Source organism: Puma concolor, chromosome E3, assembly GCF_028749965.1.
Source record: "Puma concolor isolate L17-30 chromosome E3, mPumCon1.1.hap2, whole genome shotgun sequence".
NCBI lineage: Eukaryota > Metazoa > Chordata > Mammalia > Carnivora > Felidae > Puma > Puma concolor.
Window position 1 is genome coordinate 6,844,047 of NC_141682.1, and position 21,476 is coordinate 6,865,522.

A 21,476-nucleotide genomic window follows, 5' to 3' on the forward strand; every position below is an offset into this window, starting at 1 on the left:
GAGGGCAGGGCAGGGAGGCGCAGAGCTGCTGTCGGCCTGCTGAGGGCAGCAGACAGCACCCTGGCCACTCCAACTTAAGGTCCGCCATGGTCAGGTAAAGGGAGGGGAGGAGCTGGCTCTGTCCTGAGGTCTCTCCTAGCTCGGAGGCCCAGGGACAAGTCCCCACACACTGCTGGATGCTGCCTGAACCTTGCAGGGCAGACTGGCCTGACAGCAACACCATGCCCTGTTGGGTGAAAAGGGCCCAAGCACGGGGGCCCAAAAATGGATCACAGAACAAACGTTACGATAATGTCAAGTTTAATCTGCCAAATATACAAGTTGGACTTGTGGAGCATGTTCTGCCTGGGTGCTGCACAGTAAACAGAGGTTTCTTGAAATGATCAATGGGCAAGGTTAAGAATGGGCCCTGGCTCTGGCCAGAAGGGTGGGAATGGGGCGGGGAAGGGCGAAGGGGACTGGCTGGGGACAAGCCATGACCCTCAGGGATCCAGGGACACAGGCTCCTGGACGACAGCCCCTCTGAGCGAGCACCCAGGCAACACAGACTGGGGCTGGTTATTGCAAACTCAGCAGCAGCTGCCCCTCTGCACAACCAGCCCCTACTGTGCAATCTACGGGATAAACGGAAGCTCTTCTTACCCCACCTCCCAGGCTCCCCCAACAAGAGTTCTGAATTCTAAAAACAGCAAAGACATTCCAATGGTTACATATGAAATGCTGTCCCGCATCTTTCTGTCTCAAAGATGGCAGCTGCCCCTTCCCCCAGCACCCTCCCACCATCCCCCCCCCCAAACGATTTCTGTGCCAAGATGAAAAGGAGGCCCCAGGCCAGGGTGGGGGCTCCTTGCCGTGAGGGGCTGCTGCAGCGGCGCCAGGGCAGGGCGGGCGAGACGCGGCAGAGGTCCTGGCAGAGCGGCCCAGGTCCCCGGTGCCTCCTCCCACAGGCCGTGCTACTTATTCAGGGACAGCGACTGCACTCGCTTTCCCGACAAGGTCGCGTCGTCTTTTGCTGAGGGCAGGAAGGGAAGGGTTGGTGTTAACACGAGACCCCCCTCCCTGCGCACACCCCCACGCACCCCAGAAGCACTGCCCTGGAGGGCCGAGGGACCTCAGAACACATTCTGGGCAACAGACTCAGCTGGCAGAGGGGGAACAGACCAGGAAGGATTCCCGCAGGAGCCACTGTCCAGACATTCTTGCCAAGTTTGGGTGGCTGCCCCTGACACAGGGCCCCCAACACTCAAGGTACCGGCAAAGAGAAACTTCTTACCCCACCCAGAGGCAGAACCCCGTAATTACAGCCTCTTTTGTGGGGGCCGAAACCTCCAGTCAGCAACACCTGAAGTTCCTCCCCTGCCTGGGCTTTGTGAAGCAAGAGCAGGGAGCCGGGACAGCAGGCTACCTCCAGTGTGGTGACAACCCTGGGGCAACTTATTTCCAGACCTAGGCCTCAGTTTCCCCATGATCTGGTGAGGAGGCAGGACAGCATGCTGTCCCTAAGGGCTCTTGTGGCCCCACATGAGACCAGGTCCTGAGTCAAATGCTCCTGTAAACCAGACCAACTCCCCACAGCTATCCTGGCCTAGGAAAAGGCTCCACCTCTGACCCCATTGGGAGGGAGGGCATGAGGGAAGAGGGACAGTTGGGCCAGATTTCACCTGGGTCTGGACCGTGAAGTCTGGTCCAGCCCAGCCCTGCCGCACCCTCTCAAGCCCCTCAGATGGACGGTGGTTCTCCGAGGTAGCTTTCCCAGCCACACAAGGCACCGGATAATTTAGTGGAACCTTCCAGCCTTGAAGGTCTGCCCTAGGTACATCCCTGCGGCTTCCCTCAGATGCTGTAGACAGTGCTCTGCTTAGATCCAAACCCTCATCTGACTTCCAGCTGCTGCTGAGCCCTCCCAACACCCCAGAAGGTTCGGGCAGAAACGCCCACCTCCACTGATGAGAAAGTAAGTGCATTTACACACAGGCTGGCCCTCCACCCAACAACCCAACCCCATCCCATTTCACAAGGACACTGAAGCGCAGGGTTTAGCGGCTTTCCCAGAAACCGTCAGGCAGTCACACCAGCAGCTCAGGACTTACCTTTCCTCTCCTCTTCTTTCTTCCTGGCAGCCTCTTCCCGCTGTTTCCGAATGATTGCCAGCCGGGCAAGGTCAGCTTTGGCTTGCTCTGTCTTCCCAGCTAAATGCATTTTCATGTAACGCTCTTTTGCTTTCTGCTTCTCGATTTCTTCCCTGTTTGGATAAAATGGTGTCATAAGGGACATCTTCCCCACGAGCTAGATGTGGGAGCCAGAATAAAAGCCAAGTACTTGGGCCCGGAGCCCAAGTGGAGGAGGGTGCCCTTGCTCTGTGTGCCCCCTCCCTGATGGACACTCACCAAACAAACAAGCAAAGGGACAGGCCTGGACTTCTCAGCGGGCTGGAGGAAGTTCAAGCAGTGTACCAGCTTCCTCAGACACGTAACATAGGATGGGGGTGAACTCAGCACACGGTGAACAATGTCTGCATTGGCCGGCGGGGGGATGCTGACTAGGGTCTGGTGTCCCCGGTAAGAAGGGGGAGCAAAACCAGTGGACTGTGTATCAAGAGATGAGCAAGAGGAGGAAGACACTGGGAACCACATTCTACGAGGGGCAGAGAAGGGAGTGGCCACAGATGGGAACCACACCCACCCAATCTCAGGTCCACAGGACATGGCACATTCTCAATTAGAGCAGCTCAGATGTGTAAGAGGCTGCCTTCAAAGTGGTGAGCCCCCACCAAGGAGGGTGTGGGCCTAAGAGCTCTACTCCCACAGGACAAAGGTGTCAGTCACCAACCCACTAGGTAGAGAGGTGATGGTCACTCCCTCTCATTAAGTCTTCCCTCTGAGATCCTCCTCCCAGGCCTGAGATTCTGGAGTGAAGCGTGCACTTTCCACTGAGATATTAGATTGTCCCACTTATACCAGAATCCTGGATGAGCCAAGTATTGGAGGAGGGGACAGGGAAGCCCTAACAGGAGCATGGGAAAGGGACTTGGCCTCCCAGAGGCCCTGACAGCACACCGCGCTGGGTGATAAGAAACAAGGCATGGGGCCTGGCCAGAGGGGAGGAGAGCCAGCCACCAAAAGTCAGCTGAGCAGACGTTTCGCCCAGGAGACTCTCAGTAAGACATGTGCAATAGAGAGGAGACTGGAACACCTGTCAGCCCAGCAGATCCTACCCTGGGAGGCAGGTGCAGGGTCAGCAGCCTCTGAGCTAGCAGCAGAGATCCAAACCAGGGGTGGGGGGTGGGGAGGGGGGTTCCCTGGAGGCATCTGGAACAATGAGCAAGACTACCAGAAGCTCTGCAAGGTCCTCTGGGTGAAGGCTCGGGGCCAGGCAGGATGCCGGCCTTCATGGCTTTCACCCTGCAGCCTCAAAGGGTGGGGGTAACAACAAGATCCTCTTCTTACTGGTGAGAAGGAAGCTACTGGAGGAGTAGAATCCTTAGCAGCCTCTCATCACACCCCGAACTTGTGAGCCTTTTCATAAAACCCTCAGCCGTTATGGGGTTAGCACAGGAAGGCGGATTTAAATCTCAGCAGCCCAGGAAGGGAAAAACAAAACAAAACAAAACAGGACAGCTTTCCCTAGTGGCCTTCAACCTCTTATAAGGTCCCTGCTGTCAGCTGGTGGCCACTGAAAGTCCAGGCACTACCTGTCAAGGAATGGCCATGTGCAGGGCACTTCAGCACTCAATTGAGACCCTCATATAATCGCAAAGAGAAGGCTGTCTGCAGCTCCGTTTCCACCTGGGACTTAGGGAGCACTGGGGCAGCCAGCAGACCTCTCTGTACTGTGCTGTCTGCACCGTGAACCTCTGGGTTCTCCCAACCCCCACGGCAATGACATCAAAGAATGCAGGCCAAGAATGGTCAGACTGGGCTGGGTAAGGAACTGTCCCCAGAGTGGGGTGCTGTGGAGGAAGAGACTGTACCATAACCCTCCATTTCCTTGGGCATTACTTCAAGTGTGACGCTCAGGTCTAAAACTGTTGTTCTATTTTCCCTGTTGTGTTCCTACTGGTGAAAAATTATTTGTTTGGTGTTTCTGGAAAAGCTTCTATAGAGCCTTTGAAGAATGAGATAAACAAAAAAAACAGATACTGTAGCTAGAGCCCTCACCCAGTTGCTGGGAACCCCAGGGCCCAGGAGGCAAGGGTAGGGGAACTGGGTGCCTCAGCCACTCCTCCCACCCCACCACGAAGGTCAGCCCCCTGCCCACGTGCCCAGGTCACAAGGCCCAGTAGCAGAGGTTACCGTTCTCTCCTTGAAAGCTCCTTGGGCCCATCCAGGTCCAGTTGTGTGACCTTTTTGGTTGTCTGTGCCACCCTGTTAGGGTTCTCAATGTCGATGAGCCCTTCCACGCCTTTGCGCTTTTGCTAAGGTAAGACAAGAAGCTGGCTGTTGGAAAAGTCCGTCCAGCAGAGCCCCTGAGGGCCATGCCCACCATCTCCCAACAGCCCCCCTGGGCAGGGACAAACTTCTGCTCCACCCCCGGACAACATGATGCTCGGCCCAAGCCTCACAGTGGGAACAGCACCTCGGGGTGTCTTCACCAGCCCAGGAGGTACAAGGACAGCAAGTGCATGTGACTGGAGCCCAACCTATGCCAAGTCCCAGCAACCGGAGGTTATTGTCTCAGATTCACAGGTGACAGAACAGAGGCACAGGACTAAACAACTTGCCTGAGGCCAACCAGGAAGCAGACCGATGAGCTGAGAACCCAAGCCCAACACAGAGCACTACGCCCCTACTTCAGGCTCAGCCTCTGGAAGCTCACGTCTGACTGCAACAACCACTGCTGGGTCCCCAGGGCAGGCCACACTAAGGATGTTCTCAGGACCAATTCCAATTCCTACCCATCTCAGCTCATGGGAGGGAAATGTGACATGAGAAGGAGCCATGGGATCGCAGTCTACGGGTTTAGGGAGTCTGCACCTCCCACCTCCCCTGGGAGATGTTCAACAGGAGCACGAGTCCCCAGTATAGCAGGCTGGGCCCAAGTCTCAGGTGCTGTTGACCACAGCTTTTCTCTTTAAGTGACCAGGGAAACAGGTTCCAAATACTAGCCAATCTGACGCAGAGCTCCAGACAACAACAGCCATTTGAGCTACCTGTAAACACGTCCACTTGTATGTTCATGTCACAAGCGAATGTGCCTAAATGGAACTTGAGACTCACCCCTCGCCTACCCTGCTCCTTCCGACCATCCTTATGCCATAGCCTCATGCCTCCTTCCCTCAGTCCCTGGACCCACCCTTCAGCAAACCCAAAAACACAGCGTGAACCTGCCCCCTCTCCCCCATTGGCCCAGCCACAATCTCTTGTCTGGTGACCTGCTGCCATTTCCCTGCTTACATCCTCTACAATTTACTCTTTGCAGAGAAGCCAAAACCACCTTTTAAAAGCAAATCTGGGGCGCCTGGGTGGCGCAGTCGGTTAGGCGTCCGACTTCAGCCAGGTCACGATCTCGCAGTCCGTGAGTTCGAGCCCCGCGTCAGGCTCTGGGCTGATGGCTCAGAGCCTGGAGCCTGTTTCCGATTCTGTGTCTCCCTCTCTCTCTGCCCCTCCCCCGTTCATGCTCTGTCTCTCTCTGTCCCAAAAAAAAAATAAATAAACGTTGAAAAAAAAAAAAGTTTTAAAAAATAAATAAATAAAAGCAAATCTGGTCATCACCCTCCGCCACTTCAAGGCCTCCACCAGCTGCCCACTACCCGCAACGGTGAAACTCAAACCCTTCAACTGCCACTCAGGAGCTGCCCTGGCCAACCTCTCCTCCCGCATCCCTAGCCACTCTACCCCTTACCCACCTAGGCACATGCCCACCAGCCTCCTGCTGTCCTGTCCGACCCCGGAGCCCCTGCACTTGCCAATCCGGCCACCCTGACGGCTCTGCACGTTGGTTTTTCACACACCGGGCTCCAGCCTGTTTTTCAGATCTCAGTTTAAAAGTCACCCTCCTCACCACACACTGCTTCAAGTACCCATGATCAGTCCATCTTACTCATAATACTTGCTGCTACTTGAAATCATAACATTTGTTCACATCCTCATTGTCTGTACCTTGCTATTAAAACATAACCCCTTAAGATTGAAGACTCTGTCTGCATCCACCATTGGGAATGGTGACCAACAAGCACTTAATAGATGTTTGTTGAATGAATGAGTCCAAGTCCCAGGCCTCCACCAAACTCAGCACCTGGTAATCATCTTCTTCATCTTCACTCTCATCTGAGTCTAGGGATTTCTTCTCCTTTTTGGGGTCCCCCGCAGCCCCATCTCCACCTTCTTCTCCTTGTTCCTCTTCTTCCTGTTTCAGAAATGGACAACCTGCAAAATCAAAAATGCACAAACCCCCTAGACTGTGAACCCTGCTCCCACCACCTCCAGACTGTGGACCCCGAGGAATTAAACCCCCACAAGGCTGGGACCAAGTATGACAAGGGTCCTACTCTGTAACCCCGGCCCCTGGTAGGGGACCTGGGTCAGAGGCAGCCTATATATTTGGCTCCACAGCCTGGAAGCCATTCCCACACTCCAGCCTGGTGAGAAGTTCATCTCCCAGGGTCAGAAGGACTCGGCTGTGGGGCGGGGAACCTCAGTCCCGCTCAGCCCCCCTCCTGCTTCCCCAGCTGCCACATGCAGCTGTCAAACTGTACTGTTTTCCTGGGCAAGTCCTCCCGTGTCCCACTCCCACGGTGGAAATGGAGGGCCAGTCACTCGAGCCTGCCTCTACAGATGCCCTGCTGCGCTGACTTCCCGGGACAACACTCAACATGCCACTTCCCTCCACCTTTCTTGCTTCCCCACCAAAAACATTCCTAACAAAGCCAGTACATCCTTCCCCCTACCACTTGCCCACATACTCTCCAAGGTCCCACTTAGCTGGCAGCTCCTCCATCCAGCCCTCTGCCCCCTCCTCCATTCAAATGCAGCCCCTCCCTTCTAGGGGCTCCCAGGCCCTTCACAGCGGTGTCACCCATCCAGCCTGACTGTGCTCTTTTCGGCCCTTATTCAGGCGAGGATCTAATGGTGTGGTCAGGGATGTGGACATTGATGAGGATAGAAATATTCCACTTCCTGACAGTAGGCTGGAAAAAACACCGCAGGAACAGAGTGGAGGGAACTGCTAAGCTTGGACCAGAGGGGGCAGGGTGAAGAGCATCAGTGAGAATCATAGAGGAGATGACTCTGAGCAAGGTCTGGAGGAACAAAGGGTGCTCTGCCTGCTGGGGGTGAGGGGAGGCAGGGCACTATGTTGTGCTGGGTGTGGCATGGCTATAGCAGACAGATGGGGAGTGCGGGAAGTTTGAGCTATGGATGGGCAGGGCCTGGCAAAACGACAGCTCCCAGAAAGCAGGACACAGGACCAAGAAGAGACACCCACTAAGGCGACCATCGCTAAAAGAACAAAGTTCTAATTGGTTCAATCAGAAGATACCTCTCCTCTTCACTGTCGCTGGTTGTTCAGGGACACCTGCCTGCTGCCCGTGCCCTCCCCCCGCCCCCTCAGGTGCTGGCTTCTGCCTAGGAATTGGTGGTCCCTGCCTGGCCTCTCTGGATGACAAAGAGGCAGGGCACCGCCCTAGGCCACTGGAGTGGCTGGCACAGGCACGTACTCACCCTGGCCTTCTGCTTCTCAGCCTGGAGCTGCGCGTCGATCTCCTCAGGGCTTGTGTACTGCCGTGCCCGGCCTTTGTGGCCTCCCTTTCTCCCTGCACGAGGATCGGCAGCTTAGGAGGTGGGAGGTAATCAGCTTCCCTGATTGCCCTGAGCCCCAAAGGGCTGCGTCCTGCTTGAGGTGCTGTCATCAGAGGCTGCAGAGACCTCCCCTACCCCTCACCAAGCACCACCCAAACCTATTCTCCTCCCTTCACACATCCAAAGGGACAAAAGAGGCAACATGCGACCACCTGATGCAGCACCAAACTACGTGCTAGACATAGGTTCCTACAGATAAGACCTGAGAGGAGGATGTGGGAGAGGGCACACTGCATGTAATAACTGGCTAAGTCCCATGGTGCCTTAGAATCCAAACTCAGGTCAAAATGCAGTAAGAACATTTAACACTACAGTCCTTTTTACTTGCAAAAGTTCTGGCACAACCATAGACCCTCTTGAGCCAGGACAATGGACTGACCCCTGCTCTGCTGGTTCTGGAGGATGCTGACGTAGTTGTGGCCTGAATCTAGCCCCACCTTTGAGCCCATATGTGGAGAATCATGGCTGATCCCATTCTAAAGACAAGACACTAAAGATAGAAACCGAATGATGAAGAGCACGAATGCTGGAGTCTGACCCTCAGGCTCAAATCTCAGCTCTACCACTTACTAGCTTTGGGAGGGTACCTGACCTCTCAGTCTCAGTGTCTTCAGCTGTGTCCCTACCTCCTGGAATTGTCATGGGAATGAATTTGTTAACACATGTAAAACTGTTGGAACAGTGCCTGAGATCGGATTAAGCACTACAAAAACGTATGCTATGTTTGCTAATTTTCTAATAAGGTATTTTGGCAGGAGATAAAAAACAAAGACACTGACCACATTAGTGATTCCCTATAAAAGTCAGGGAATATGGGACACCTGGGTGGCTCAGTCGGTTAAGCGTCTGACTCGGTTTCGGCTCAGGTCGTGATCTCATGGATTGTGGGCTCAAGCCCCACATTGGGCTCTGTGCTGACATGGCAGAGCCTGCCTGGGATTCTCTCTTTCCCTCTGTCCCTTCCCCTATTGTGCTATTTCAAAATAAATAAACATTAAAAAAAAAAAAAGGTCAGGGGATGTAATAAAACACTTTTTGTTCACCTGAGCATTATACTATAAGGAAAAAAACCCAAACCTATTGGAAACTTTCTTGCATGCGGAATAAGAAACATAGCTGGCAAAGTTAAAGTTGAAAATAAAGCTGACTCCCTTCTAACAGTTAAAAGTGTGATTAGCAATTAAAGTTCATCTAAGAGTATCAGTCTGAGCCTCTTGAGCTAGGACAATAGACTGACCCCTGCCCTGCTGGTCCTGGAAGACGCTGGGATGGTTGTGGCCTCAATCCATCCCCACCTCTTCTGGAAGCTTCGGCCCAGCTGATTTCTAGTGAGTCTGAGTGCAGAGAATCTGTAATTAGACAGCCACAGCTTCTCTGGACTCAAGAGACAGTAGCAGAGATACCAACCTCCTCTTATTTCCTAGACAGCAGCTGCAAAGCCATAATTGGGCTGCTACAGATCACACCACCCATTTTTAATGACTACCTGGGTTCCCGGGGGGGGGGGGGGGGGGTGTCTCAGTCTACGCTCATCCAAGTCCTATTGTGAGAGATCAAGCTTGCCAGTTAAAAAAAAAAAACCAACAAGCTTTCCAGGCCTCTCAATATTCCAGGCAGTAGTAACAACTCAAAACTGGCTACTACACGCTGTCATTCCGCACACTTGGCTAGGGGATATGGACCTTAGTTCAGACAATAACTTTTACCAGCATGCCTTTGAAAATGCTTTACAGTTACTAACGGAAACAAGAGTTCATTCTTTTCTCTTGGATAATTTTATACTTAAAAAAAAATATTGTTTTCTTTTGCTTTTCAAGCAAATAAACCCAAGCAAAATAGGTAAATCTTATCTGCTCATAAAGCTTTTCACAAGCCAAAGGCCAAGTCATTTAACCAAGAATTCATATTTAGGATTCTGTAACCTCCAACTTTGACTCAAACTATCTATGAAGTAGGACACTTAGGACCAGAATTCTGGAACCAGAAGGGTTCAGATGGCACCCTCATTTTGCACAACAGGAGGCTGTGGAAAATGGAAGACACCTGGCTCTTCCTACCAGGCTAAATCAACAGAGAGGTAGGTTTAAATGGATTCGATTCTGTAAGCCCCAATATCTCTGCAAGTAGAGAGTCAGGAAGTCATTTAGGTTTGAAAAAGCTCCAAGTAGATTTCCTGTGGGCTAAAGCATCTTAACCAACATAACACTTGAGCTACCACTATTAACCGAACATCTGTTCTGGGCCAGAAGTTAGCCAGGCACTCTGAGTGCTCCATTATTTTATGACCTCTATCTCCAGCTCTCCAAGCTAAGGGTTATCAGCCAGGTGTTCCAGATGACAAAAATGGGCAGGAATTAAATAATTTGTTTCAGGCCACAGAGTTGGGCAGTGACACAGCTAGACTTGAAATCAAGAACTACGGACTCTTAGGGGAAAGAGAAAGGACTGTCTACGATGCACTGGGAAGCCACGCATCTTCTATCCTCTTGGCCAAGAAATTGACGAAACCGTATAAATAATGCTTAGCGAGCGCTTGACTGCCTGGAGCTGTGCTGCGCACTCCACGTGGATCACCTGGTGGTGTAAGCCTCACACCACTACTATGAGGTAGGTACAATCAAAAGCCCCTTGCAAATGAGAAAACTGAGACACAGGGAGGTTAAGCGACTGGCTCAGAGACACACATAGAGCCGCTGCCGAATAGGGACATTCAAAGCCAGTCAGCCAGCCAGCCTCGCTCGCCCTGAGTTAGGTCTCATTAGGCAGGCCTCGCTCGCCCGGAGCTCGAGAGGCCCCACGTTTTACGCGCAAGGCAGACGGGCTCGGCACAGGCGCGGGACGCGGTGACTCAGTCCCCGCGAGCCTGGAAGAGGGAGTAAACTCCAGGTCCCTCAGGCCAAGAGAAGCGCGCCCCAGATCAGGCCTTCGGCGTCGGCGAGGAGCCGGAGCCTTGGGTCTCCTCAGACCCCCGAAGGAGTGGCTCGTAGCCACTCCGGTCCTCAGTTTCTCCATCGGGACAATTGGGCGCCGAGGCCCAGGCCTGGCCCTCAGCCGGCGCGGACGTCCTCCCTCGGCGCCGCTCTCCGAGACACCCGCGGGCAGAATGAACAGCGGGAGCCGGACTCGGGCAGCCCCTCGAGGCCCGCAGGCCACGCGCGCTTGGCCCTCACCTCCTTTAGGCATCGCGGATCCGGCGGCTGCGGCAGCGGCGGCGGCGCCTCGAACTGACACCGGAACCGGAAATATCTCGGGCTCAACTTCTTCCGCCCGGCCCAGTACCCTCCGCGCGCCGCCGCCGCCGCCGCCGCCGCCGCCTCCTCGAGGACCGGGGACTTCAAGGAGGCCGGAGCACGAAGACTGTCCCGCGAGCCGCCTGAGTCCAGGCTCGCCCGCGCGCTGCCCAGGCAACAGCGCCCCCAGTCCCTCAGCCCCCGGGGAGACGCGTGAGCCTGCCGGTCTCCCCCCGGGAAGTGACGGCAAAAGGCAACGGCGGGCTGGAATTTATACAGGCGGAGCTGCAGACACCTAAAATGACGCAATCTCAGCGCGAGAAAGGGAGGGGATCCGCGAGGACCTCATCCTGGAGAGATTGCCTGGGAAGCGGAAGCCGTCGATAAAGAGGCGGCTGACGGCGACGGTGGTTCAGGTGAGTGCTTTTCCTGTGTTCTCTAGTACCTTGGTGACCGCTAAGGCCAGGAATCGGAGGTCTGCACTGGCCCAGAGGCGGTGGGAGCGGTTGGCTTGGGACGGGTGCGGGCTTCTGGAGCGGGAGGTCAGAGTGAGTTCCCGAGAAGAGTCGGCGCCTGGTTCGTTCTGCCCAGGGAATGGGTTTAGGGGTTCTCTTGCTTCTAGGTTCCCACTCCTCCCACTGTTTTCTCTCCCGAAAATGTTTTCTGTCTAAATGCTGTTTGTTCTTGTAAGCTCGGCCCAGATGTCCTCTCAATGAGCCTTTTGTACAGTCGCGACTGTAATGTTTTCCCTCCCTAGCTCCGAATGCCTTTCCACGCTCTTCTTACGAGCGCTACCACCTCTTACACCACCCGACACCCCTTGATCTAATTGCTTCCTACCGGTTTTCTATTGTGGGTTGTCCTCTGACCTCCAGATGAGCCAGGGCTCTCGAATTTCCCTGGGTCATAGCAAATTGGTGTCCCGTATCTTTGTTCTTCCAGCCGGGCGCGCTTGGGCAGGGTCCAGATTCTGACCATCTCTAGCTTCAGAGCAGGGAAGATACGTCCAAAGACCACTGATTTGGGAGTCAGGAGCCCCCCCCCCCCCCCCCCCGCCATCCGAGTCATACTTTGCCAGTTTTCATCTGTGTGACTCTGACTTTACCTGCAGAAGTTTCATTTCTCATCCGTAAGGTTGTTAGTGGAGGATTAAGGAAAGGAGGCTGGGGGGAGTGGACATTGTAAACTGTCAGGCACCCCACAGAAGGGAGGGACCGATGAGTTTGGGGGATAGGAGTTTGCTATGCTGCACAGTAGGAGGTAATTAACTTGAATTTGCTTTGCCACCTAGAAATGCCTTGTGGCTTGAAAAATGTGGTTGTTTAGATTTGGACTGGCTAATTGTGTGGACTTTATATAACTTGCCTTTATGTAATACTTTGTTGGATTTGAAGATTCTTTGGGGGTGCCTGGATGGCTCAGCTGGTAGAGTATATGGCTCAGGTCATGATCCCAGGGTCATGGGATGGAGCCTGTGTTGGGCTCCGTGCTGAGCTCCTACTTAAGATTCTTTCTCCCTCTCTGCCCTGTTTGTGTGCTCTCTCTCTTAAAAAACAAACAAATGAACAAAAACTCCTTGGCAATCAAGCTAATTCACTGCTCTCATTTTACAGATAAGACTGAAGACCAGAAAGGGAATGTGACCTCCCCCAAAGTTACAGTAATTGGTAGAGCTGGACAAGAACTTGAGTTTGTAACTGAAGAGATCAGAGATCTTTCTGTTACACTCTTGGGAAGCAGACCCTGAGGTACTTTGACTTGACAGCATCTTTTTCCCTTTTAAACGCTCATTCCCTTGTCTCTCCCAACCATAGTCCTTCCCACACTATGTTGTAATTGCCTTGTCACTTTCTATCTCCTTGCTAGAATGTCACCTTCTCAACTATAGAAATTGTGTCTTACTCTTTGTTCTGTGTTCCCAATATCCAGTACAGGGCCAGGCTCATAGGTGATGTTAATGATAACACCAAAAAGTCTATTAAACACATTTAATGTAGGCATGTTGCATATAACTACAGTTAAATCTTCACAATGGTCCTATAGGTAGATTATATTGTCCCCGTTTTACAGATGAAGAAACAGAGTAAGGGAAGTGAATGTGCACCAAAATGGTGGCTAGTGAAGGCCTTTGGGGATCTCAGGTTCAGAAACCAATCCATTTAATTTTCCTCCCCCAGATCTTTGCAAATTATCTTGTGGGAAACATGCCTAAAGTCAAAAGAAGCCGGAAAGCTCCCCCAGATGGTTGGGAGTTGATCGAGCCGACACTGGATGAATTAGATCAAAAGATGAGAGAAGGTGAGTGGGGGAGTTCATGACTGGGTGAGGTGTGTCTAAGGGTCACAGGCTTAGATGACCCCCCAGGGGCCAGGCATAAATGCAAGTATCAGTGGGAAGAGACAGGCAGCGCCACTATGGCCTCCTGACACTGACGTGTTTTGTTTGCTTATTAACTCAGGAATGTTCTATGTCCTGGAAAATAGGATGGCACCAATGAAAAGGTCCTCAAAGCCATTTTGGGGCCAACTAGATATGAAAGCTTTAGAGAATAAAGATCGAATAGCAGACCTATAATTAGTTACTATTTTGGTTAGGTACATATTTAGAATTTTACAAAATATGTTTACTTGGAAAATCCTGTCCTTTTTCATTTTCACATTTTCTGAAACAGTTTTATTATTTTTCTTAATAAAAATATTGGGTCTTTGACACTGGTTTCATCATCACTTTGTTTCTGCATTATACACTAGTTTTTTACAATGTACGTTCCCAAAAAATGTCGATGATCCTGAACTTTGTGAATCATGTAGTATGATTTTAGAAAATTTATCCGAAACCATGAGCCTTATATCTTATATGATCACAGTGTAACTACTTACTAAATTGCTTTTTAAAGTGGTCCTTTCTTTAAAGCTTTTTGGTAACTAACCCTTGTTATGAGGTCATACCTCCAGCAATAATTATTAAATCATTGTTAAGTCACATTGCCTTTTTTCCCCAAAACTGATTGTATCAGATAACTTCTGTTAAATACCTAGAACTTCCAGTAATCAAGGTCATTTTTGGCTGAGAGATTTCTTCCCCAAACCGATCTCTATTCAAAATAAAGGAACCTGGAGAGCGCTATAATAGAAAAGATTTTGTGAGTCCTTGAAAATTGTCTCCAAAAGAAATATTCTCTTCCATTTTTGTTTAATCATATAGGCCATCAGCATTTCTTCGCTTTCCCATTTTTTGATAAACTCACAGGTGTAAGACCTGTTTCATGTTGTCCTTCCTTCCATTATGAAGAAAACAGTGGATGGCAGGTGGCACCAGACTTGGCTTTAGTGTTGGGAACAATAGGAAACTCTGAGGATGTGGCAGACTGGACAGGGGCAGGAGCTGCTATTCACCCGAAGCCCATTTTACCTTGGGATCCAGGCTAAGTTTTGCCAAATTTTCTGGGGGGGGGGGGGGATTCCCCAAGAGAAGCCAGAAATCCAGCTGTTTTATGTCAACTGGTTTTTTTTTTCTCCAGGTTTATTTTGAGAGAGCGAGAATGAGCGGGGGAGGGGCAGAGAGGGAATCCCAAGCAGGCTCTGTGTGAGAGCACAGAGCCTGATGCAGGGCTCAGTCTCCTAAATCGTGAGATCATGACCTGAGCCGAGACCAAGAGTCAGATGCGTGACCAGCTGAGCCACCCAGGTGCCCCCATGTGAACTCTTCTAATTTAAAATTCAAACTTAAAAAAACAAGATTCCGACTCTTGATTTTGGCTCAGGTCATGCTCCCAGGGTCATGGGATTGAGCCCCACGTTGGGTTCCATGCTATATGGAGCCTGCTTAAGATTCTCTCTCCCCTGCTCACACTTTAGCAACAACAGCAACAAAAAACTGCAGGTATTTGTGAAAGGAGCCAAACAAAGCCTGCCTTCAGGCTGGCTGGGGCTGCTGGTTTCTCGTTTGTAGTCTCTAGCACAACTTTTGCCTGTGGTATCTGTAGCCACACTCCTAGACATGGGGGACCCTTGTGTGGCTTTTGGCACAGAGGAGCCCAAAGCCAGTGGCATTACCAGGCCTGTCCTGAACTGAGGGCCACTTACAGGACAACTCACACTTACTGAAGCAGATGGAGAGTTCCCGCTTTCTCTTATAGTTTGTCCCCAGTGTTTGCTAGCTTGACTCTTGACCCTGCCTGGCTCTTTATGTGTCTGTTAGGTCATACTCAAGTTTTTGTACAGCTGCTATGGCCCTGGAGGTCCCCAAAGAGCCTGATTATAGCAACTGAGGGGCAGAGATGGGGGAAACTGTGGCAGGGGAGTTTGGTGGGTAACTCAGAAATTAAAGGCACTATTTCTGTGGACTATAACCAGGACTTGTAAATAACTGCTTTTATAAGGACCTTAAACTAGTTGAAAATAAGCATAAACACTTGCATAATGAACCCTTAGCTAGATTTTTAAACAATAACATTTTAAAAGAATTGTTGCCAAGGTTTTGAAGTTAACGGGCAGTTGCTTTTGAAGTTTTTGGCATCAGCAAAGTGGCAAAAAGCTGCATCTAGTTTGCGCCACGATGCCCCTACCCCCGGCCTTTCTTCCTGCCCTATCCTCCTAGGGGCAGGACTCTGCATCGGCCACCAGAAACGGCGTTCCACTTTGTGTGTGGACCTGTACAAAACAACATCCAAGAATGTGCACGTGGTTTTGGGAAAATGGGTCCAAACGGGACTTTAAAAATGGGAGTGCTGCTATGATTAAAAGACTGAAAAATGACCAAAGCTCGGGGAGGGAGGCTCTGCTTCCAGCTGCAGCCTAGGCAGCAGTGTGCCCTTCCCTCAGTGGCTTATCCGGATGCATGGCTTTCCACACTCTGCCCAGGTGACCACATCTTCTCCAGCCGTGACTCAAAACTAGACTCTATATACCAGCTGCCTATGGAGTGGCCCCATTTGGATATCTCAAACTTAACCATGTCCAGAACTGAACCATTCATCCACCCCAGAGCTGCTTCCGTTCTGAGGCCACAACCACGGACCCATCCTGGACTCTTCTCATTCTTTCTTCCTATCCAAGCATCTAAGACATCCAGATTCCTAAGAAGGGTGACAGGATGGAGGGAATGTTGTGAGACAGATCAACAAAGTACAACGTCTGGATGTTGTTTGGACCTTAATTCAAACACATGCGTTGTCAGCAGGTGTTTTTGAGGCAATGAGTGAAAACTGAACTGAGTACGGATGCTAATAAGGAGGAATGGTTGGTTTTGTTGTGTGGGATATTAGCATTGTGGATCCTTTTTTAAAAGTCTTTAACATGTTAGAGGGGCGCCTGGGTGGCTCAGTCGGTTAAGCGGCCGACTTCGGCTCAGGTCATGATCTCGCAGTCTGTGAGCTCGAGCCCCATGTTGGGCTCTGTGCTGACAGCTCAGAGCCTGGAACCTGTTTCAGATTCTGTGTCTCTCTCTCTCTGACCCTCCCCTGTTCATGCTCTGTCTCTCCCTGTCTCAAAAATAAATAAAACGTCAAAAACTAAAAAAAAATAAAAAAATAAAAGTCTTTAACATGTTAGAGATACATAGATATTTATGAATGTGACACTTGATGGTTTGAGATCACTTTAAAATACTTCAGTCTCCCACCCCCAGAAGTGGGGAGAACCAGATAAAATAAAAATAGCTGAATACTAGAAATGTTTGAAGCTGTGTGATAGGTCTTGGGGGTCCAATATGCTGTTTTGTGTACATTTTAAATTATCCATAGTGCAATGTTAGAAAATCCAGAAGTCTAAATTTTGATTGCTTTTAAATTCCACCACATGGTCCAAGCTACTCTCACCTGGATTACTTCGGTAGCTTCCTGCTTCTCTCTCTACAGTCGTTTCTACAGAGCAGCCAGGGTGAGGGCTTCAAATTGTTAAGTCAGATCACAGTCTGCTCAGGACCCTCCAGTGGTTCACTTCCCCATCAGAGCAAAACCAAAGTCCTGAGGCACCTGGGTGGTTCAGTCGGTTAAACATCCGATTTTAGCTCAGGTCATGATCTTGCAGTTCGTGGGTTCCAGACCCACATCGGGCTCTGTGCTGACAGTTCAGAGCCTGGAGCCTGCTTTGGATTCTGTGTCTCCTTCCCTCTCTATTTCTCTCTCTCTCTCTCTCTCTGCTCCTCCCCCACTTGCACTCTGTCTCAGTCTCTCAAAAATAAACAAAGTCCTTGTGTGGCCTTCCAGGTCAAACACTGTCTCACTGCAGCCCCCTCCTTAGTTCCATCCCCTGTCTGTCTCCCTTATCCCCTGCCCACAGCTGCTGTTCCTGGATCCCTAAGTAGTCCTGTCTCAGGGCCTTTGCATTGCTGTTTGCCTTATAAGCATGTTTGCCCCTCCCCTTTTTTATTTAAAACTATTTTTTGATGTTTGTGAGAGAGAGTGAGCATGAGTGGGGGAGGAGCAGAGAGGGAGACAGAGGATCCAAAGCAGGCTCCACACTATGACCACAGAGCCTGACATGGGGCTTGAACCCATGAACCATGAGATCAAAACCTGAGCTGAAATCAAGAGTTGGCTGCTTAACTGACTGAGCCACCCAATGCCCCACTCCCTTCCCCCTTTTAAATTGGGATCTAGTTGATATAAAACATGCATGTTTTGTATCATGCACATGATTTTAAATCATGCACATGCACATGATTTGATATGTGTATATGAAATGATTAACACAATGTGACATCCAGGCCTTACAAACATACCATACAGTATTATAAATTATAGTTCCCATGCTATGCCTTACATCTCCAGGACCTGTCTTCTAACTGGAAGCTTGTACCTGTGATCCCCTTCACCAATTTTGCCCAGTCCCCAGCCCACCCCTTGTTTCTTAAGGTCTGTGATCAGATGTCCCTCTTGTGCCTTCTTTGATCACATGTATAAAGTGGCAGTCCCCCCTCTCCCCAACTTGCCATCCCCTCTGTGTTCTCTCTGGCCTCTACCACTTACCACCAGGTGCTGATCTGCTTCCCTCCTCGGAACGGGGCTCCAGACCTGCTCTGTCTGCCCCACTGCCTTGTCTTCAGCACTCGATCAGGGCCTCAGCTGCAGCAGGCACACAGTGCGCACTGCTCAGGCCTCAACACCTGCCTTTTGCTTGGATCACAGAATCCTGTTCGTGGAGCTGAGTTCTACATCCTAAGTCATAGAATGTCCCCAAAGTTGGGAGAAATGGAGGCACATTTTTCTTGACCACTCCTCCCCTTTCTCCATTCTCTAAAAACTGAAATCAAGGTGATAAAGATCAACTTGGAGCTGCTAAGAGACAGAATTGCCACTTCAATCATGTTTAAATCATGTGGCTCATTTTTTATCTTTTTTAAAATAACAGCTCTATTGAGACAGAAGTCATATTCTGTAAAACTTGCCCTTTTGAAGTGTTAAGGGTGTTCAGTATATTCAGAGTCAAGCAACCATTACCCCTCCAAAAGAAACCCTGCACCCTTTAGTAGTGCCTCCCCCGCCCCCCAGTCTGAGGCAACCACTAACCTACTTTGTGTCTCTGCAGATAGTCATCCAGTAGGTGGGCTTTGGGGATGATGTTTTTTTCACTTGGCTTCATGTTTTCGGGGTTCATCCGTGTTGTAGTAAGTCCATACTTGATTTCTTTTTACGGCTGAATGATATTCTGTCCTGTGGGTGGGTTATGTTTGGTGTATCCATTCATCAGTTGGTTGAGGCTGGGTTGTTTCTACTTTTGGCTATTGTGAATAATGCCGCCTAAACATTCATAGAGGAGTTTTGTGTGCATGTGTTTTCAGTTCTTTTGGGAATATACCTAGCAAGAGAACTGCTAGGGCACTTGGTAACTGTTTAACTCCTGGAGGAAGTGCCAGACTTTTCCAGAGAGGCTAGGCTGCACCATGTTACATTTCTACCAACAGCATATGATCCAATTTTTCCACATCAACACCTGTTACGGTCACTTTGATGACAGCAAACCTATATGAAGTAGGATTTATTCTTTATCCCTAGTTATTTAAAAAACAAAACAAAACATTGTGACCCGTGATTGAACACTGCCTGCCACAACAAAACAAACACACCCCTTTTTCTCCCCAGCTGAAACAGAACCTCATGAGGGAAAGAGGAAAGTGGAATCTCTGTGGCCCATCTTCAGGATCCACCACCAGAAAACCCGCTATATTTTTGACCTCTTTTATAAGCGGAAAGCCATAAGCAGAGGTAATTAGCTAAATTCTCTTGGCCTGGACAACTTGAGTGGCTTTCACATTTATTTAATGGTTCTTATTCTTACAGCCTTAGCAAATGTCATTTGTCTTATCACTAAAAAAGGCGGGGAGGGGCCACTGTTGGCGAAATAGTCTTTTTAAGGAAGAGTGGTGATGGGTTGGGGCAGCTGTGTTATACCGTGATCTGATGCCCTTTCCCCATTTTTTGGACAGAACTATACGAATATTGTATTAAAGAAGGCTACGCAGACAAAAACCTGATCGCAAAATGGAAAAAGCAGGGGTATGAGAATTTATGCTGCCTGCGGTGCATTCAGACACGGGACACCAATTTTGGGACGAATTGCATTTGCCGGGTCCCCAAAAGCAAGCTGGAAGTGGTAAGTGAGGTCTCCGCCCCTGTAACATCTGATGATCAAGTTGGAGGTTCCTTTTTCAGTTCAGAAGTGTGTCCTGGGTGACGCCAGGGGGTTTTACACTGTTTTGTTGGGCTGGAATGTAGTCCTTATTGCTGGATGGCCTGCTGGCCATTCCCGAGAGAGGGAATCGCTCTCTCGGGGAACCCACACCCGGCAGTTTGGCAGCAATGGCATGTTAGGTCTGGTGGGGGGGGGGTCAGTCTCAACTCTACCCTTGGGCAAGTTACTGAAGTCCTTCCTCATGTATGACCTGGGGGTGGGAAGGCTGAGTCAGGGAAGCACAGGCCAGTAAGCAGACATTCCTGTCCTTCCCCTCTGGGGCTCACTCTTCAGGTACCCTATTTTCCAGGCCTCCTTTTCCTCAGAATTACACTGTATTTCTTCTGTCAGAACCTTGTTCTCTGGGGAGCTCCGGAATGATGCTGCGTGTGCAGTAGCTGAGCTGACAGCGTCAGCCTCTCTGAACTGGAGCTAGAGAAGGGAGGCAGACAGTTACTGTGATGTTACCCTTAGTGGCCTTTGAGTGCAGCACCCTTGGCTGCTCGTTGTGGGCCGAGCCAGGTGGTCAGACTGGACTGCCCGCCTCCCAGTTGGCCGCCTGTCACACAGGTGCCTCATCACAGGGTCCCTCTATGCTGCACACTAGTTACAGTTTACAGAGCTTTGACTCCAGGCATGGGGCTTTAGCTCAGCAGGTAGCTCTGTCTCCCTGAATCACCTGGAAGGCCAAAGGGCAGGGGGCATCGGAGAGGGCTGCCTCCCCAAGGGAAGAATCTGGGTGTGAATTTTCTGGTAGGGGCAGAGAGAGGTGGTGAAGTGGCAGAAGCCTCCCCTCTGAGAGCCCCAGGATTCTGTGGTGGCATTGGGTCCGGGGTGCTGCCCCAGCCCTGCGGCCAGGATAGAGCCTGCGTTAGCTTTAGTTGGGTTTCACCTTCTGATCTTGTTTGCTTAGGTAAGGGTCTTGCTCCTCCAAAACAGGAAAAAGGAAAATCAACACAAACCACTGCTCTAGGGCCTTCTGTTGGGTAAGCCCCCAGCCAGACATTGGGGCCCACCTAGTCCAAGGGATAGGACTCTTCGGCTGCCATACAGATTCAGGTGTACATCCTCTTTCCCGGTGCCCCCACTAGAAAGTTCCCCAGCCCAGAGGCCCCTGGCACTGAGCCCCAAGTAGTACACAGACCCAACTTCCAGCGTATTGAAGGGTGTGTCATGCTCACTTCATAGAATAACAAGAGTTGCTCACAGGTTTTTTTTTTTCCTTTTGTGGTGGGGGGATAAGCATGTACATAGAATTTGCATATATTAAGTGCACAGAAGTGTAGCTTCAGGGTCCACAGTAGCTGTTTCCATCCATCATGAAGGGCTTTTTGAAGAGTGTCACGGTAGACCGTGAATGTCCCACCACCTTCTTGGTGGGAGGATTGCTGCGTGTGGGGGGAGGGGTGACACGTGGTGGAAGTGCGGTGTCTCAGCTGTCCTCTGTTGCAGGGCCGGATCATCGAGTGCACGCACTGCGGCTGTCGGGGCTGCTCTGGCTGAGGCCCTCGGGCCCTGACCTCTCTTCACCCTGAACCTTGGACTTCGCAGGTTTCTGCCTGTCGCATCACGCCCTCTCCTGGGAGCAGCTCTTCTCGCAGAGCGGTGCTCCAGGCCCGAGTGGGAGCATGGTCTCTACATATTAAAGCTTTGGTGTTTATCAGCTGTGATTTGTAGAAATAAAACTTTTAAACCTTTTGGGCCCTGCATTTGTTCTTTCAGAGAGCCAGCCATCTGTAGAACCCAGTGGGTGAGCACCAGACCCCAGGGACCCGTCA

The 21,476-nt window shown here is 50.8% G+C and overlaps 2 protein-coding genes across 2 annotated transcripts; one reads left to right on the top strand and one right to left on the bottom strand.

The window, feature by feature from the left end:
- Window positions 1-283: 283 nt before the first annotated feature.
- Window positions 284-11,110, bottom strand: PDAP1 (PDGFA associated protein 1). The gene is made up of 6 exons (XM_025923342.2): window positions 10,967-11,110; window positions 7,659-7,750; window positions 6,235-6,345; window positions 4,293-4,414; window positions 2,091-2,242; window positions 284-1,012 (listed from the first exon to the last, which is right to left on the bottom strand). The coding sequence occupies exons 1-6, from the start codon at window positions 10,977-10,979 to the stop codon at window positions 954-956; spliced, it is 549 nt and encodes a 182-aa protein (XP_025779127.1). The 5' UTR covers window positions 10,980-11,110; the 3' UTR covers window positions 284-953.
- Window positions 11,111-11,223: 113 nt separating this feature from the next.
- Window positions 11,224-21,396, top strand: BUD31 (BUD31 spliceosome associated protein). Its single transcript, XM_025923210.2, has 6 exons — window positions 11,224-11,442; window positions 12,640-12,774; window positions 13,204-13,324; window positions 19,110-19,232; window positions 19,454-19,620; window positions 21,151-21,396. The coding sequence occupies exons 3-6, from the start codon at window positions 13,231-13,233 to the stop codon at window positions 21,199-21,201; spliced, it is 435 nt and encodes a 144-aa protein (XP_025778995.1). The 5' UTR covers window positions 11,224-11,442; window positions 12,640-12,774; window positions 13,204-13,230; the 3' UTR covers window positions 21,202-21,396.
- Window positions 21,397-21,476: the final 80 nt, after the last annotated feature.

Excerpts from the sequence above, each read along its gene's own strand:
- PDAP1 (XM_025923342.2), bottom strand. Across the intron at positions 6,346-7,658 it reads CTGAGAAGCAGAAGGCCAGG|GAAGAAGAGGAACAAGGAGA; the intron begins GTGAGTACGTGC and ends TTTCTGAAACAG. Across the intron at positions 4,415-6,234 it reads ATGAAGAAGATGATTACCAG|CAAAAGCGCAAAGGCGTGGA; the intron begins GTGCTGAGTTTG and ends GTCTTACCTTAG.
- BUD31 (XM_025923210.2), top strand. The coding sequence starts at position 13,231 with ATGCCTAAAGTCAAAAGAAGCCGGAAAGCTCCCCCAGATGGTTGGGAG. Across the intron at positions 13,325-19,109 it reads AGATCAAAAGATGAGAGAAG|CTGAAACAGAACCTCATGAG; the intron begins GTGAGTGGGGGA and ends TTTTCTCCCCAG. Across the intron at positions 19,621-21,150 it reads CCAAAAGCAAGCTGGAAGTG|GGCCGGATCATCGAGTGCAC; the intron begins GTAAGTGAGGTC and ends CCTCTGTTGCAG.